Source organism: Vigna unguiculata, chromosome 6 (genome assembly GCF_004118075.2).
Source record: "Vigna unguiculata cultivar IT97K-499-35 chromosome 6, ASM411807v1, whole genome shotgun sequence".
Classification (NCBI taxonomy): domain Eukaryota; kingdom Viridiplantae; phylum Streptophyta; class Magnoliopsida; order Fabales; family Fabaceae; genus Vigna; species Vigna unguiculata.
The window spans coordinates 32,649,468-32,668,877 of record NC_040284.1 but is presented as its reverse complement, the minus strand read 5'-3'; the positions used below and the strand labels follow the sequence as shown (position 1 = coordinate 32,668,877).

At 39.4% G+C, this 19,410-nt stretch overlaps 1 protein-coding gene across 1 annotated transcript; it reads right to left on the bottom strand.

The window, feature by feature from the left end:
* Positions 1–4,497: 4,497 nt before the first annotated feature.
* Positions 4,498–6,226, bottom strand: LOC114188777. Its single transcript, XM_028077417.1, has one exon. It carries the CDS (start codon positions 6,067–6,069, stop codon positions 4,687–4,689), a length of 1,383 nt encoding a protein of 460 aa, XP_027933218.1. The 5' UTR covers positions 6,070–6,226; the 3' UTR covers positions 4,498–4,686.
* Between the last annotated feature and the right edge of the window lie 13,184 nt (positions 6,227–19,410).

Below are 19,410 nucleotides of genomic sequence, written 5' to 3'. Positions count from 1 at the left end.
ACCTTGAGCTGGGTATGGATAGCCATATTTGATCTCACTCATCTTTATTGCAAAAACCAGGTAGAAGAGAAGACTTGTTCTGGGGTTGGAACACAAGAGTTTGATGTGTGTATGTATATATATTTATATGTGTATACATCATGTGTGTAGAAGAAGGTAGAGTATAATTGGTGGAGAGAAGTAAGAAGAAAGATCCAGAAATGGCATTTCATTTCACACAATTGGATGTTGGCGTGTAACTTCACAGCCACTATTTGATGCTATTACATTTTTCTATTACATTTTTCTTTATGTCTTGCTTTGCAAAAAGTGATCCACCACCATCTCACAAGAAGAATAATCAAACAACATCGTCTAAAACAAGTTCTGTCTTTTTTTAGCTGTGGATTCCAGAGGAAGGTGACTATTTAATTTAACAACAGAATGTTACAAGTAATTAGTTTTATGTTAATAATAATTATAATAAAAATATCATTAATGTTGGATTGACATCAATTGTCCCGTAACAGAAGTTAGATAGACCGAATCATAATCGAATGTTGAACCGTTACGGTATTGAGTAAAAAAAGTTTGTTAGAAGTGAGTTTTAAACTTAACTCAACTCCACAAAACTGGTTTGTAAGGTTAGGATTGCATCCATTTATATATTGTGAATTGGTTTTATCTCTAGTCGACGTAGGACTTCCAACACAGAGTTACTTAAGACCGATGACTATAATTGTTTGTATAATGGTACAAGTGGTATCATCATAAATGGTGCATATGCAGTTTATTTCCTTAATTTAACATCTGAGAAAGTTTTTAGGTTGTTTGTGAGACGTGGATTTATTGGAGGGCAAGAATAGTTTGTCTTTGTTGCGAAGGTTCTTTTGATGGTTGAGTTGTTGTAATTAATAGAAAAGTGGGAAAGGGTTGGGTTGGTGTTGTGAAGCATGTGAATACCAAGTTTGAGTCCAAAAGCACTCACATGTTCGTGGGGAATGGTACCTATCTTAGCATTTTGGGTTAGTAGAACCTTTAAAGCCGAATATATTCCTTCCATAGCTGTACACGCTATTACCGCGTCTTCCAACTTCTTTATGGAAACCTTTAACTTGAGTAATTATTTAAGAATCTAACAACTACTTCCTTTATTTAATCTTTCTACACAAATCTCTTACTTTAAAATGTTGATTCCCTTTTATAAGTGTGTTTTTGTAGATTATTTATAGGATTTTTTTTTTGTTTGCATTTTGAGATAATGCTTATTAACTAGTTTGTCTATGGGAAAGATTCAGAGGTAGACATCAATTTACACATCTATTAATAATGAACTCTTATTATGAGTTTTTGAAGTGTCTTTTTGATCACTAATTAGAATGATATATATTTGAAAGGCCCAATTGGTTGTGCTTCTTTTAATGATAGTTGTTTTTTATCACAATTAAAATCTTTGTGGATCATTTAGTTCTTTAAGGAAAAAATGGGTAAAGCTTGAAATATTGAAGTTTTTATTTAATGGAGAAGTTTATAAATTTTGATATATTTTAGTTTAATGACGTTAATATTTTTAGTCAATGATTTTATATTTAGTAAACAATATTTTAGATTGACATTTGAGTTAAAATATGTACCGATGTACATAATTAAGATGTCAATAAGATAATATTCTAAATTATCCATGACTTGAAATATTTTGGATTATATATTTTGGAAATTTATTTTTGATTGTGTAATGTATAAGTGAAAGATATATTTTAAATTATACAATCTATAACTTGATTCTATAATATCTAGAATACATCCAAAATTGTATTTAGTATTACTTAGTTAAAAACATATTCTAAACTATAAAATCCGTAACACATTTATAGATGACATAGTTTGAAAATATATTCTAATTTATACAATTCGAAACATGTTTCTAAATTATGAACTTCAAAAACAGAAAATTATATTATAAATTACGTAATGTAAAATATATTTTTAAATCATATAATTTAAAAATTCATAAATATATTTTGGATTATGCAATATAGATTACGTAATAAAACACATTTAAGATTGCGTAAGCGATAATATGTTCATGAATTCTACATTCTTTCATATTAACCAATCTAGCATGACCTTTTTGGCATTTACTACCGCACACCCCATAAAGGTGCATGAAGAAACTATGTGGTGCAAAAAGTAATGATTTGACCCACATTTCTTTTCCCATCCAATTTCGTAGCCCAACCCAACCTTTGGATCTGATTAGCTATTCTATTTTTGCTTCAAATTTTCCGGGAGAATAAAGGTTAAATAAAATGTATTATGAATAAAATATTGTTTTCTTAGTGATGATGAAGATATTTTTTACTATTTTATATTCTATTTGCATAAATATTATTCTTTAATCTAGAGTAAGTTCATTACTCTATGTTTACGATTACACAACTTTTATGGGTTTGTTATTATATATGAATTTATCTTAACTTAAATTATTTGTAAACGCGTGGTAGGTTAGAAATTATATATTAATGAAAAGAGTCCGTGAACACAATTATATATCCTAGACATATACTGATAACAAATTTATAGATTTATATTTAATATTTTTCACTTATATTATATTTATCAAGATAAATCATTGGTTATAGTATTATCGACGAGTTTCGTAAAAAATATTCAGAGAAACTATAATATTAATGAGCTTGAGTCCAACATGATACTATTAAAAAAATTATGGATGTTATTTATATTTATAAGGTTTCAATATTCTCATATATAATCAATGGATTTATACTCACATTTAATTTTAAATGTAAATTAACAAATGTGTTGACTTTTTTAAGTAACCATCTCACATTATAGAACTGTAGTTTGTATGTCTATGGTGCCCAATGATTTAACTTTTAATAACATTTCGTTTATTTTCTAGTGATATCTTTGAGGTTTTTGTTATCATTTATTTATATAAAACAATGAATTTAGAGTAACAACTCCTTCCACCTTTCCAAAAGAGATTGGCGGAAAGAGCCACGGCGCCTCGAAGTTTGTCATCAAAACAGCGACTTGTGGTAGTGTGAAGCCATAATGGATGTTGAAAAAAAAAAAAAAATGGGGTGAAAGAGACTCACCCTTCTACACTTAAATTCAAAGGGAAGAGGATATGGTGGGGGCAAGCATGGGCGTTTGATTCTGGAGAAAATGCACACCTGGTGTTTGAAAAAACGAAATTGTAATCCCACCTGTTATATAGTTGCGCTTTTTGTTTTTTCTACCGTAAGGAAAAATAATTATGATTTTGTTTTGGATGGGAGCGTCTAACTAAACCCTGCGCACACGTCAAACGCTGCTATATGGGAAATGAAAAGGTTATATCCCAAATTATCTTAATCGGCCATAATATCTGAGCTCTGATTGTAACACTTTTGTTCCCTTCTGTAGGACTACTAGCTTTTGATGCACACTCAAAGTCTATGATAGAAGGTGGACCAAGACCGAGACAATTTTTTTATTTCCCACATTTGAACGCCCTTTCTGCCATTCTCAACTACCTTTTCGTTATTCAACTTTTTACTGTATAATTTCACCCTGTTATTTATTTATAATTTCACTGTATAATATATAAACTATATCATATAGGCGTTCATAAGTAAAGATATACGAGACAAGGTTACTGGTTACTGATGAAGATAAATATCTTACTAAACTAAAAAAAAAGTGATTGACTTTGAGGGGCGATCTTTTTTGGACTCTTCAATGAAACAATCTGTGTACACACACCCCTTTGTTTGAATATGCTAAAAGCGTTTATGATCTGCCTTAAGAGATCCATGCTAAATAGAAAGAAATTCAAAATGGGAGTAACCTTTTTTCTAAAGAAAGAGGAAAAGTTCAAGTCATGAGACTCGATTCGGGGGAATTTTCTTAAACTCAATTTCAGTGTAGGAACAATACAAAAGAAAATTATGCAAAGGGAGTAGTTTTCTAAAGAATAAAAAGATGATTTATAGACTTTGAATTTCTTAATCAACTGTTTTTTGGCACGTATATAATGTTGAATTGAAGCAGAACAGAACAGAACACTATAGGCCAAACAAAGACGGGGTAGGATTAGACGTGAATCGGCGAGAAAAGTGATTGTTCCCTATTAATTTTTTTTTCCTTTATACGAGTTCGTAAAGATGATGGCGTAACAATGGCCAACCATGATATCGGCGTGATCATCATTACTTAAAAGAATGTTTAGTAGTGTTTCTTCGTTAATGGAAGGTACACACATTTATTTTAATATTGGGACAAGAAATAACCTAGGAGATCTTGCCAATAAAACAAACACCAAAAACGACATTGCCAAAGATGGAAACTTAAGAAATTACTGTCTCTAAGTTTTGTTCCTCAACAATTAACAAACAAGTATCCATGGCGTGAGAATGAAATGTTGGGAATTATTTCAAAGAAAAACAGAAAAAAGAATTAGAATGAAAAGTTATTAACAGAAAGAAAAACACTATGAAATGAAGACACAGATTAATAGTACATAGCATTATAATATATAACCATACATACGTAGTGTACAAAAATACTAATAATATTAATCCTATTATATAAATAGGATTTCAAACAAAAGATAGTAAAGAAGTAAAAAGAGAAGCATATTCAGCGATAAGCACGATCTTAATCCGTAATTAATCACACTGAACCATTATTTTTGGATAATCACACTGAACCTTGAGTAACTTTGTTCAACACTTTAACATCTTGACCCAACGTCACCGCAGTTTGTCTCAGATCAGAGGTGACCGGAGGAAAAACGCCATGGTACGGAGGAGCGTGCACTACGCCACCCGGTGCAGTATAATAAACCTGTCTCCCACCTGCACTATCGTACGCTACCTGTGCGTACGGCGCACCCGTATTATCCACTATCCCACTTGGCCGCATCACACCGAATCCTTCCGTATACGCGGGAGCCTTAACCGGCTGCTGCCCTGGCGCCAAGTTCGCTTGAGCCGCCGGTTTAGCCGGCGTTACACCGCCGTACATCGCCGCTTCACGGTAACCATCTGAAGCCATTCGCTGCACCGCGTAGTACCCCTGTGTGGCTGGAGGCCGCACCACCGGCGCATGATAGAACCCCCCCGGCGCCGGTATCATGTAAACCGGCGCATCTCCTCCACCGGACGGAGCGGACACCCCCGGTGGATAGGCTTCGCCGGAAACATGCTTTTCCGACCAGTAGCCCTGGGCGTTGGTCTGTAAATTCGCCGGAGGGAACTTCTCAGGCAGCTTCTGAACGTAATAATCACCGGCGGGGTAATTGTCCTCGCTCTTTCTCCGGTACGCGCCTTGCTCGCTCTCCGCAATTTGCAATTGCTGCAACTGGCGCTGAATCGCGCTCGGATCCGAGGCCGAAACTCTGTCCGCAGGGTTTAAATTCAGCCGCGACTGGTACTCCGGCGGTGGCGCGACGGGCTCCGGCACCGGATCATGAAATTTGACTGCCGCAGGCGGAATCTGAGCCGGCTGAGCCGCGACGGCGACACCGGCGCCCTTCTCGAGACCGAAGAGGAAATCGACGTTATTTGGTTTAATCACAGGTTGGAGCGGTGCGGAAGCAGGAAGCGGAGAAGGAAGAGTATCGGCGAGAAAGAGGAATAATCGCATGCGGGCGGGTCTAGCGGAAGCGCGGTAGAGGCGATCGTACTCGTGCATCATGTGGTCGAGGTCGTCGTCGTTGGTGACGGAGATGAGAGCGTCGAGGTCTTCGCCCGGGAGCTGGTACTTGAAGGTGAGGCTGCTGCCGTTGCTTTCTTGCGGCGCCACCTCGCAGAGGGCCGAGAGCTTGGCCAGCAGGGCTCCAAACTTTATGGAGCGGTCGACGGCGAGGATCTTGGTCTCGCCGCCGACGTATGACAGTTGGTTGTCGTGGGAGCGTGGGTGGATCTTGCCGCCGTAGCTGCACATGAACTTTACCTTGTAATTCTGCTGTTGTTGCTGTTGTTCGTCCCATGGAGGAGGAGGGTTATCAAAGTCGATCTCTCTGGAGCGTGGAGAGGAGTCGCCAGAATCAGGGTATGATTGGTATGAATAATTCTCCATCTTTATCTTCTTCTTCTTCCTTCGTTTTTACCACCTCTTCTTCTCTGTGTAAGAGTGTGAGATCTTTGTTAAGCTTCCATTATGCCTTGTTTTGTGTTGAGAGAGACAGGATCATGGCAGAGACACCTTTAAGACTTATGAGAGATCATTCATACTATAATATATCCTTCTTCCTTCTCATTTCAAATATCTTAATACTCACTTTTTTTAATACGTCTAATATTTTATATAATCTTTTTTTTTTCTGAAACTAATACTCTACTGCTAAAAGTAATAAATAAGTAATTGGAGAAATGAAATGCATTAAAACATCACATTTCTTTATAAGATTTAAGACATTAATTAGATGTTTAATATCTATTCATAACCTTAATATTATGTTGAAATAAGTCTGGTGTGGTGTTAGAGAAATTAATCTCTCCATGCCATGTAAAAGGGGAATTTAATTAAAGATAAGTTGAATTCCAAGTTATATTATAATTATCGTTATACAGGTATAACTCACTTGGATTGTTTATAATTAGAGTTGTGTGCCTTGTAAGGCTGGCATCTTATTAGTCAAATTACATCTATCTTCTCCACGAAAACTCTATTATTATAATTTCTACTTTTCATACTTATTGATGGTTAGTCTTCTCTCTCTATCTTAATATAATTAACATTTTAAAATTTTAAAGTCTAATTATTTTATCTCAATTATACTTTTATTTATTATTACTATATATAGTAGTCATTGTTGACTAGTAAATATCGTTTAACATTCAAAATTTTGGTGCAGAAATTTTAAAAATATGAGTATGCTATATTTCGTAATATTATTATATAATATCTTAGTTAAATTCTCACTTATTTTCCTTATTTTATAGTAAAACATTTTCCTTATTTTTGTTAAACACCAAATAAAATAGGAGAGAAAATACTACATAAAAGTATTTTTTTTGTCTGAATATACTGGTGATTTTTATATATTAAATACTTTTATGTACGTAGATTAACATAATAATGATGAGGTAAGAGTGTGTCCATGATGAATGTCCACGTTAGGTGAAACCTAGTGAATTTAGTAGACATGCACCTAAATTGGAGAAATAGGAGCTACTCCAGTGTACCAAAAACCTAGGTATATAAAATTGCATGTTAACATCAATTTTTTAACATGAGGAATGATATTTTCTCCTCAAAGAAGTGTATATTTTTTAGTTACTTTATAAATGTTAATAAATAAATAATTATGTTTTCTTCCATATTTTTATATTTATTTTTCATTTCAAATAAGTCTCTACATATTATTATTAAAATATAATTATTTTTTTATATGATAAGTAAATTGTATTTTAATAATAACACACAGAAACTAGATTACATTTTAATAGTAACATGTAAAGATTTACTCCCAGAAAAAGATTAATGTAAAAAAAATTAAAATTACTTTCAAGAATATTATTAACTTATTTAAAACTATTATCACTGCTATAGAAAAATTCGAGTTTAGTTATATTATTAAAATTAATGAAGTTACAGTATTGAGAAAACTAAAAGGCAAAATTAATCACCAAAAGTCTCTGAATGTGAATAATAGGTATTAGAAGGGATCAATGCAAATATTACTTGTATATAGAAATGAATTTTGGTGGTTACAGTGTGGTGCACACACATGGTGCTTCCACCACGGAGGAGTATGCTATTTCTTGGATTCAACTTGCGGCTGTAATCATTTGTCAATTTATTTATAATAAGAAGAATAACACTTTACTGTCCAAGGCAATTATTTAAAGCAGTTTACATTTTGTGTTAGCTTATTTCCCATTTTATCCTTTATATAATATTATATTCTTTAAAATAATATATAAATGTAGTCGTTGTCCCAAAATATTCTAGAGAAAAGAGAAAAAGATATTTAGAATGAATCAATATGATTTGGAAATTTTATGTATATTTGAGTAAATACTTCAAAGGTTTCATTCTTGATTAGTCTCTACTTTTTACAAAAATCTCTAAGTCTTTAAATTTTAAGTCATTTTAATTAAGTCTTAATTAGGTTAAATATATTTTTAGGAATGACTCACTGAACGAGCGAAGATGATTGTTAGGGAAGCTTATATATTTGCTGAGCAAAAGAGAAAGATTTTATATGTGAAATTAGCATTTAAGAAATTGAATTCAAAATGTGTGAGTGAATGGTCTAGTAGACTTGTGGTTTAGCTACAATTTTGTGTAGGTGAGTGGAGTCTAAATTTTTTACTGTTGTTCTGGTGTTATCATATGTTGTGTCTTTAAAATATATTGATGTTAGTATTTTAAAAAAATCTCTTTAATATATTTCAAAACATTGATATAAGTGTCCATCAATGTATTTTGAAGACACAATAGATGGTCAACACAACAAATAATCTGAATTCAAGTGAATGGTCAAATATAATCTATTGGGCAATGGTAGGATGACATACCTATGTTCATTTGACATTATTTTTATTGTGGGAGAGTGAAAAATAATGTTTTAAATGTGTGTAAATGCGTGTCACATTATGTTTTCTATAATCTATTAGAGTAATTGTCTATGGTGAAAATATTTTTATTGAATGATATTAATTAGTTTAAGAATGTGATACCAAAATGTGTGATTAAGACAAACTAACTTCATAATGTATTCCTTTAGAAATAATAGTTTATTTGTAAGATTTTGTGTTATCTTAGGTTTGAGATGTCATATTTTATACAAAAGTAGATGATGTTTTAGATAAAAGTATTTAAGATTCAACTAGAAAATATGTAGTTACACTTTACGTGGTATTTGTTATTTTTTCTAACTATTTATTATTTTTTTAAAGGAAAGTGACTTTTTAACTACTAAATTTTGACAACTTTCTCTTATAACTTTAGATATAATTTTTTAAGTGGTTTTCCATTTTTTTCATTTTCAATATTGTTAGAAATCCAAGTATGAGTCTAAGTCACACATTGGCTAGAAATGAGAAAGTATAGCATATATAAGAATGAAAGACTCATAAACCCACTACCTTAAGGTTTTGATTTAAGAATGGTGTCAATGTCTTATGTGGTTGTACTCAGGTCTCATTGATGTTGTATCTCTCCAGTGAAACCCCCTCCCTATAAACCTAACAAATATTCTAAAACCACTTAAATGATGTCACCCCAATGTTGTAAGAGAAAGTTGTTTAAATTTAAAATCAAAATATCATTTTTCTTTTTAAATCTAAATGTTGAGAGTTAATGAATTTGTGTATAAGATGATAAATTAAATTCATCTAATTAAAGTCAAAATTATGGGGATGAATTCGTGTAAACTTAGAATTAAATATTAAATCGGGTAGTTATGTTTAAAGTTTGAACTTGAAATTTTGTAGATCAATGGTGGACTGAAGAATTCTTTCCTAACAAATTACTGTGATGTCATCATACTTGAAAACATAAACCGCAAAACATACTTGGCTTCAAAATATGCACCTAGACTTTGATAGAAGGAAATCTATTTTCTACACCTAGTCTAGGTTTTTTTTACTAAAAGTTTATAGATTCAATTTTGAGTAAAGTTTAAGTTCACAGGCTAAATTTATAAAAACAAATCAATCCTTGTGACGTCCCATTTTAGAAGATTAAATTGCTAAATAAAACATCACACAGTTATAATAACGAGAAGCACTCAGATGAACGAAAACGATAGAGAATGGTAACTATTACAGTCATCCAGGAGTATACTGTAAAAACAGATTTAGGCATGCCACCATGCCATAAACAAAACGAATCTAAAGTTGAACAGTTGTGCAAAAGAGATACTCTAGGAGCATGGAATTACAAGGCACTAGGGCCATAGAACTTCTGCGAAAAACCATAACGACTGGTCCACTAGGCTGCACCGCTACGACCATCAGGCCTACCTCCAGAAGTATTCCCATCTGCTCCCACCAGAAGGTGATCATCGCAAAAGAGAAAACATAACAAGAACACACACGAAACATGCAAGGGTAAGCTAGTGTAATATAATACTTATCATGGTATAAAGGAATAAATGCATAAACATTCCCTGACATACAACACAGAGGCACATAGATCATGTTATGGCAAACAAGCAAGACTCTATGACTCAATTATCCGGATACATATATTAAGATCGGATTCACTGGATGCCTGCACTCGTGGTGGCCTCTACTGCTCTGCAGAGCCATTGCCAATGGGTTTCACCCTACCACTCACGAGGTTAGCCTTCAAGCGTCTAAGGCCATTATCCTGCCAGAGACTAGGGCCTCCCGCTACTCTCACCACTTGGGTCAGTTTGCTCTACTTGAGACTCACTGACCCTTTAGAGTTTCGGGATGCGATCCTTACTTGAATCCTTATCTTAATATACACACTACACGCCACCATAAGGTCTCCCCTTGGGACTCATGGAATTACGCCTATCTCATCATCATAATCATGTTTCTCATACAATTTCCACCTCTTTTTAGGTCATTCATCCAATTCTCATGCAAGCTCTCAACCAACCAACCAAACTAGACCCATGTGTTATTCATGCCAACATACCAACTTTTAGCTCATAAGGTTCAAGCAACCATGTATATATATATATATATTCGCACGCTTTGGGCTTTGAAAGAAAGGGGTAAATAAATAAATCACAACTTCACCCATCAAACAACGCGAGAAAACAGAGCTGGAACCTCCCGCTGTCGCAGCCTCGCTCAAGCTAGGAGCAGTCGCCCAGGCGAGTTAAGCTGTCTCGCTCAGGCGACTGGCTCTCGCTTAGGCGAGCCTACAACACTGGGTCTTGATGGTTTCTCGATTTCTCGCTCAGGCGACGCTGTCTCGCCTGAGCGAGCTGACCTGTCGCTCAAAAAAACAGCCCCTCGCCTAGGCGAGTGCTCGAGGCAGGGTAAACGTCCTGCTACTCTCGCCTAGGCGAGACGAGCTCGCTTGGGCGAGAATCGCAGAGCTCACCACTGTCCACCCACATGCAACGGTGGAAACCGCCCAGATCCACCCCCAAACCCACATGCAAGACAGAAAAACGGCACAGGGCAACTTCCAGAGCATAGCCAACCATTTATTTCACGATTTCAACACCATTCAAGCACACACAACATAGAACAGAACGTAAACATGCCACAATAACTTTAAACTTGAAAACCTAGCTTCCCTTACCTTGTTAAACGCTAGCAGAAGAGGGTAGCAACCCAAGAAAAGTAGTGGAGCATAGGAGCAGGGGACGGAGCTGGAAAACAGACCCACACAGAGTTGAGAAAAAGTGAACCAGAGGGACCCAAGACAGAACTTTAATTCTTTTACTGGAAAAAGGAAACGAAGTTGAGGTTCACTTACCCGAGAGTAAAGGAGCAGATTGAAACTGGCTGGTAAGGGAGGACTTATGCCCTAGCAGAGCCTCTTTGGTTTTCGTTGAGAGAGATGAGAGCAACTACTATTTTCTGAAACAGATGAAAGTAAGAGTGTGAGGGTGGCTGGTAGGGTAGGGTGCCCTTCTGTAGGGCAGGGCCTTGGGCCTCCGAAAAGGCCAGGCCCAACACTGAAAACACTAAAGAAAAATGGGGCTTACAATATCTCCCCAACAACAAAAATTTTTCGTCCTCGAAAAATTAGACTTACCAGAACAGATGTGGGTATGAACTCCTCATGTCCTCCTCTAGCTCCCAAGTAGCGTCACCTGTCCTCCGGTCCCAGATGACCTTCACGAGACTAGTGGCTCTTCCCTTGCGCTCCTTCACTTGGCGATCCTCTATAGCCACGGGCTGTACCACTACCTGAAGATTCTCCCTGACTTCCACATCTTCAGCCTCTAAGACGTGCGATGGGTCGAAGACATACTTCCGTAGTTGGGAAACATGGAACACTGGGTGTAGATTCGCCAACTGGGGTGGCAATGCGACCTCATAAGCTACGGGCCCTATCCTCCTCAAGATCTGATACGGACCCAAGAACTTAGGTGACAACTTCCTTGAGCGGATAGCCCTCCCCACACCAGTGGTTCGGGTCACCCTCAAGAACACATGCTCCCCAGCCTCAAACTCTAGGGGTCTCCTCCTCCTGTCAGCATATGCCTTCTGCCGACTCTGAGATGCTTGTAACCTGTCTCTCACTAACTGCACCTTCTCTGTGGTCTGTTGCAACAACTCAGGTCCAACCAAAACCGACTCACCGTCCTGGTACCAACATAAAGGAGTCCTACACCTCCTCCCATACAAAGCCTCATAAGGTGCCATCCCTATACTCGCCTGGTAACTGTTGTTATAGGTAAACTCCACCAGCGGTAACACCTCGTCCCAAACGCCAAGGTGATCCAAGATACAAGTCCTCAGCAAATCCTCCAAGGACTGAATCACTCTCTCTGACTGGCCATCCGTCTGAGGATGATAAGCAGAACTCATCCTCAACCTGCTACCCATAGCCTCCTGCAGTGCCTGCCAGAATCTAGAAGTGAACCGGGGGTCTCTGTCAGACACTATGCTACTAGGCACTCCATGAAGCCTCACAATCTCACGGATGTAGAGCTGGGCCAACTTGGCCATAGACATCCTGAGATTCACAGCCAAGAAGTGAGCACTCTTCGTCAAGCGATCCACCACTACCCATATAGCATCATGTCCTCTCACGGTGCGAGGCAAGTGGGTAACAAAATCCATGGCTATGCTATCCCACTTCCACACCGGAATATCCAAAGGTTGAAGCGTTCCACCGGGTTTCTGATGCTCCACCTTCGCCTTTTGACAAGTCAAACAGGCCGATACAAACTGTGCAACTTCCTTTTTCATGCCCTGCCACCAAAAGTTCTCCTTGAGGTCTTGGTACATCTTAGTCATGCCAGGGTGCAGACTAAGACGACTCTTGTGTCCCTCCTCAAGGATCAACTTTCTCAACTCTGCATCCTCTGGTACACAAACTCTGCCTCTGAACCTCAACACACCATCACTGCCCAAGGCAAACTCCTTGGCCTGATCCGATCCCAGTAACTCCTTTACCTTCTGCAGACTAACATCCGTTGCTTGTCTTTCCCTGATTAAGCCCAAGAAGTCACTAGATATAACCAAGGTGCTACACCTAATGAATTCCGGCTCCAACTCAAACTGTAGCTTCATGTCTCTGAAGCTCTCAAGCAACTCCATCTCTTTTATCATCAAGTGCGCCACATGCACTGTCTTCCTACTCAAGGCATCTGTCACCACATTCGCCTTCCCTGGGTGGTAGAGAAGCTCAAAGTCGTAGTCCTTCAAAAACTCTATCCACCGCCTCTGCCTCATATTCAGCTCTTTTTGATCGAAGAGGTACTTCAAGCTCTTGTGGTCACTAAACACACGAAACTGTGCACCATATAAGTAGTGCCTCCATATCTCCAAAGCAAAAACCACCGCTGCTAACTCTAGGTCATGAGTAGGGTAGTTTTTCTCATGAACCTTCAACTGCCTTGAAGCATAAGCCACCACCTTCCTCTCTTGCATCAAGACACACCCGAGGCCCTGATGAGAGGCATCACAGTAAACCTCAAAGGGTTTACTCACGTCGGGGATTACCAACACTGGAGCACTCGTCAACCTCTGCTTAAGCTCTCTGAAGCTCTCTTCACATCTATCAGTCCATGCAAACGGTTGATCCTTCCTGGTTAGCTGTGTCAGGGGTGCTACTATCTTAGAGAACCCCTCTATAAATCTCCTGTAGTAGCCCGCCAAACCCACGAAGCTCCGAATCTCAGTCACCGACTTGGGACATTCCCACTGTATCACGGCCTCTACCTTAGCTGGATCCACAGCTATACCCTGAGCTGATATAACGTGCCCCAAGAACTGCACCTCTCTCATCCAGAAGTCGCACTTTGACAACTTGGCAAACAGTTGCTTCTCTCTCAAGATGCTAAGCACTATCCTCAGATGCTCAGCATGTTCCTCATGCGTCCTGGAGTAGATGAGAATGTCGTCTATGAAGACCACGACAAACTTATCTAAAAACGGGCGGAAGATCCGGTTCATGTAGTCCATGAACAAAGCTGGAGCATTAGTCACACCGAATGGCATGACAACGTACTCGTAGTGCCCATATCTGGATCTAAAAGCAGTCTTCTCAACATCTTCTGCCTTCACTAAAATCTGATGATAACCTGACCGGAGATCGATCTTGGAGAACACTGACGCCCCATGAAGCTGATCCATCAAATCATCTATTCTTGGCAAGGGGTACTTGTTCTTGATAGTCAGCTTGTTCAGCTGCCTATAATCCACACACAACCTTGAGCCGCCATCCTTCTTCTTTACCAACAAGACAGGCGCTCCCCACGGCGAAGCACTCGGCCGTATAAACTGTTTCTCAAGCAGTTCCTCTATCTGCTTCTTCAACTCCACCAACTCTGCTGGCGCCATGCGGTAAGGAGCTATCGACACCGGGCCGGCTCCTGGTACCAAGTCTATGGAGAACTCCACTTCTCTCCTAGGAGGTAAACCTGGTACCTCTTCTGGAAACACATCCTCAAATTCCCTGACCACTGGTATTACTGTTATCCTCTCCTCTTTCTCAACATCCATCCTGGCAAAGACCATAAAACACTGCGCGCCGCTCTGAATTTCCTTCATCACCCCATGGAAGGACAACAACTCGGGCTCCTCTGAGCTGTGGAACAACAACTTCTTCTCCCGGCAGTCGATGAGAACGTGATTGGCAGAGAGCCAATCCATTCCCAAGATCACATCTAACCCTTGCAGAGGGAGGCATATAAGATTGACTTTGTATATGCGCCCCTCCACCTCAACTGGACATCTAGTACACACAGAGGAAGTTCTAACCAACCCAGATGCCGGAGTCGATACCACTAGATCAAACGGTAGCTCACACACCGGCAGACCCAACTCCCGCATACAAGACTCTGACACAAATGAGTGTGTCGCTCCAGAATCGAAAAGCACACAACAAGACTTGCCGGAAATCACACAACAACCAATCACAAGGTTACCTGAGCCCGCTGCCTCTGATCCGGTCATCGCAAAGACCCTGCCGGTAGCCTGAGGCCTGCTGCCTCCTCCTCTCTGCTGAGTCTGGCCTGAACTCTGACTCGGAGTCTGTGGTGGGGGTCGTGCTACTGCCCCTCTCCTCGAAGGACAATCCCTGCCAAAATGGCCTACCCTGCCACATAGGTTGCATCTGCGGAAACCTGGAAGCTGTGGGCAGAAGTTCTTCGCATGCGGTCCTCCGCAATGGTAACACTGTATCCTGCCGGGCGGGGAAGAGAAACTTCCAGATCTCTGTGGCTGTGGATGGGGTCTAGCATATGGCTTCCTCTTCTCTTCAACTCGTGGCCTGGACCCAGATGGTCCGCTAACTCTCTGCTGAGGCTGCTGCTGAGCTTCCACTTCTACCTTCATGCGCTCCATGACCCTGGCCTTTTCCACTAAGGCCGCAAAGTCCTTGATGGACAGTGGAGCTACCATCAGGCGGATGTCTCCTCTGAGACCATTCTCAAATTTTCTGCATCGCCACTCTTCATCTAGTGGCATGGTGTAGAAGCGCCCCAGGTGCTTGAACTGTTCGGCGTACTCAGCTACTGACTTGTTCCCTTGTGTCAGCTGGAGGAACTCAACCTCCTTAGCGTACCTCACGCTATCAGGGAAATACTCAGACAAGAACCTCTTCTTGAAGGCTTTCCAGGTGATGTCCTCATGCTTCTCTTCCATCACCAGCTTCATGCTGGCCCACCAATGCTCGGCCTCTCCTGTGAGCATGTAGACAGTGAAGGCCAGTCTGCTCTCATCGGGGCACCTCTTGGCATCGAAGATGCGCTCCATGTCCTTCATCCACTGGTCCGCCTGGTCGGGACTCTTCTTGCCATCAAACTTGGCAGGTTGGTGCTTCAGAAAGTCTTCCAAACTCCATTCAGGGGGTGGAGGTCGGGGATGAGGACCGTACACCGGAGCACCAGCAGCATTCTCCCCTAACTGACGGAGAGCATCCACATGCTGCCTCTGTGCGTCCTCAGCAGCCTGTCTAGCAGCTTCCATCTGCTGCATCATGAAGTGCTGCTGCTCTAGAGAGGCTTCCTGGCGCTGCATCGCCGCCTCATGCTGTTGCATCATAGCATTGCTCTGTTGCGTCAAGGCTGCAGCCATAGCCTCGATCGCCCTAGCCAGATCTTGCCCATCGCCCTGAGAAGGTTGAGGAGGAGCTACACGAGGGGGTGCCATATCACTGGACACACAGAAAGCACCATTAGAAACTGGGTTAGACTGGAAACTCACCTAAACATGACAGGAAAGACACAACGAAAGCTAAGCAAACACATAACCCACAGACACTTAGGAATGAAGGCTCTGATACCATAAAAGTGTGACGTCCCATTTTAGAAGATTAAATTGCTAAATAAAACATCACACAGTTATAATAACGAGAAGCACTCAGATGAACGAAAACGATAGAGAATGGTAACTATTACAGTCATCCAGGAGTATACTGTAAAAACAGATTTAGGCATGCCACCATGCCATAAACAAAACGAATCTAAAGTTGAACAGTTGTGCAAAAGAGATACTCTAGGAGCATGGAATTACAAGGCACTAGGGCCATAGAACTTCTGCGAAAAACCATAACGACTGGTCCACTAGGCTGCACCGCTACGACCATCAGGCCTACCTCCAGAAGTATTCCCATCTGCTCCCACCAGAAGGTGATCATCGCAAAAGAGAAAACATAACAAGAACACACACGAAACATGCAAGGGTAAGCTAGTGTAATATAATACTTATCATGGTATAAAGGAATAAATGCATAAACATTCCCTGACATACAACACAGAGGCACATAGATCATGTTATGGCAAACAAGCAAGACTCTATGACTCAATTATCCGGATACATATATTAAGATCGAATTCACTGGATGCCTGCACTCGTGGTGGCCTCTACTGCTCTGCAGAGCCATTGCCAATGGGTTTCACCCTACCACTCACGAGGTTAGCCTTCAAGCGTCTAAGGCCATTATCCTGCCAGAGACTAGGGCCTCCCGCTACTCTCACCACTTGGGTCAGTTTGCTCTACTTGAGACTCACTGACCCTTTAGAGTTTCGGGATGCGATCCTTACTTGAATCCTTATCTTAATATACACACTACACGCCACCATAAGGTCTCCCCTTGGGACTCATGGAATTACGCCTATCTCATCATCATAATCATGTTTCTCATACAATTTCCACCTCTTTTTAGGTCATTCATCCAATTCTCATGCAAGCTCTCAACCAACCAACCAAACTAGACCCATGTGTTATTCATGCCAACATACCAACTTTTAGCTCATAAGGTTCAAGCAACCATGTATATATATATATATATTCGCACGCTTTGGGCTTTGAAAGAAAGGGGTAAATAAATAAATCACAACTTCACCCATCAAACAACGCGAGAAAACAGAGCTGGAACCTCCCGCTGTCGCAGCCTCGCTCAAGCTAGGAGCAGTCGCCCAGGCGAGTTAAGCTGTCTCGCTCAGGCGACTGGCTCTCGCTTAGGCGAGCCTACAACACTGGGTCTTGATGGTTTCTCGATTTCTCGCTCAGGCGACGCTGTCTCGCCTGAGCGAGCTGACCTGTCGCTCAAAAAAACAGCCCCTCGCCTAGGCGAGTGCTCGAGGCAGGGTAAACGTCCTGCTACTCTCGCCTAGGCGAGACGAGCTCGCTTGGGCGAGAATCGCAGAGCTCACCACTGTCCACCCACATGCAACGGCGGAAACCGCCCAGATCCACCCCCAAACCCACATGCAAGACAGAAAAACGACACAGGGCAACTTCCAGAGCATAGCCAACCATTTATTTCACGATTTCAACACCATTCAAGCACACACAACATAGAACAGAACGTAAACATGCCACAATAACTTTAAACTTGAAAACCTAGCTCCCCTTACCTTGTTAAACGCTAGCAGAAGAGGGTAGCAACCCAAGAAAAGTAGTGGAGCACAGGAGCAGGGGACGGAGCTGGAAAACAGACCCACACAGAGTTGAGAAAAAGTGAACCAGAGGGACCCAAGACAGAACTTTAATTCTTTTACTGGAAAAAGGAAACGAAGTTGAGGTTCACTTACCCGAGAGTAAAGGAGCAGATTGAAACTGGCTGGTAAGGGAGGACTTATGCCCTAGCAGAGCCTCTTTGGTTTTCGTTGAGAGAGATGAGAGCAACTACTATTTTCTGAAACAGATGAAAGTAAGAGTGTGAGGGTGGCTGGTAGGGTAGGGTGCCCTTCTGTAGGGCAGGGCCTTGGGCCTCCGAAAAGGCCAGGCCCAACACTGAAAACACTAAAGAAAAATGGGGCTTACAATCCTTACTTCTCTATTATGGTTATTATTTTGATAAAATTAAAATGTAATATATATTTAAAGACAATTAAATAACTACCAAAGTGGAATTTAAACACTTATTTGCCTTTGAAAACAAATGTTAAAAACCATTACAAAATAGACAGTTAAACAATTATTACATGAAATATTGGTAAATCGTGCTTTCAAATATATTTTTAATATAAAAAAAACTGTTTCCTATTTTTAAAATGTAATAATGAAACTATGTTTCAAATGGAGAAAAAACTGTTCTATGATATGCCCTCCCTTTGTATCTATACTTTTTTTTTCTAATTTGTAGGTATTTTAGTCAATTTCTTAAAAGCTATCAAAAAATATAAAGACCCTTAAACATTCAAAAGGATGTGGAAAATTTGATCGTGGTTTACAAATAAGTCCTTTACGTTATCATCTAAATACAATTTAACTTATATACATGTGGACTAGATTGTGTTTTAATAACATACAGAAATATATATATATATATATATATATATATATATATATATATATATATCAATATAAAATAAAAAAAATATTTGTCAACAATTTGCTTTAATTTAAATATTAAATTAAACCTGTTATAAATTTTAAAGAATAAATTAGTAAAATTTTATTTATCTCTCTGTGGAATTAAGTTAGTCTGAAGTGAACTTAACACATATCATATACATGAAAAAAAAAAAATAGAGTGTTCACATTTTTTCTTAAGAAAGAAGAAGTTAACAGTGGTGTGTTTCCCTTTGAAGAGGGCACTGTTGTTTGTTATGGGTGTTGGCATTATCTAGAGTGATGGTAGGCCACACTAATTCAATAGTCTCACTTCCACTCTCTATCCTGAAGTCAAAGTCGTTATCAATGTGTGGTGGATCCCATTTTAACCAAACAATTGAAAAAAATTGGTTTATTGGTGATTGAAAAATAAAGGGTTAGGTTATGACCAAATTAGCAACTATATAATATTCATCTTTAATGTAAGTATTTTCTTTTAATACAATCATTACGTGTAGCA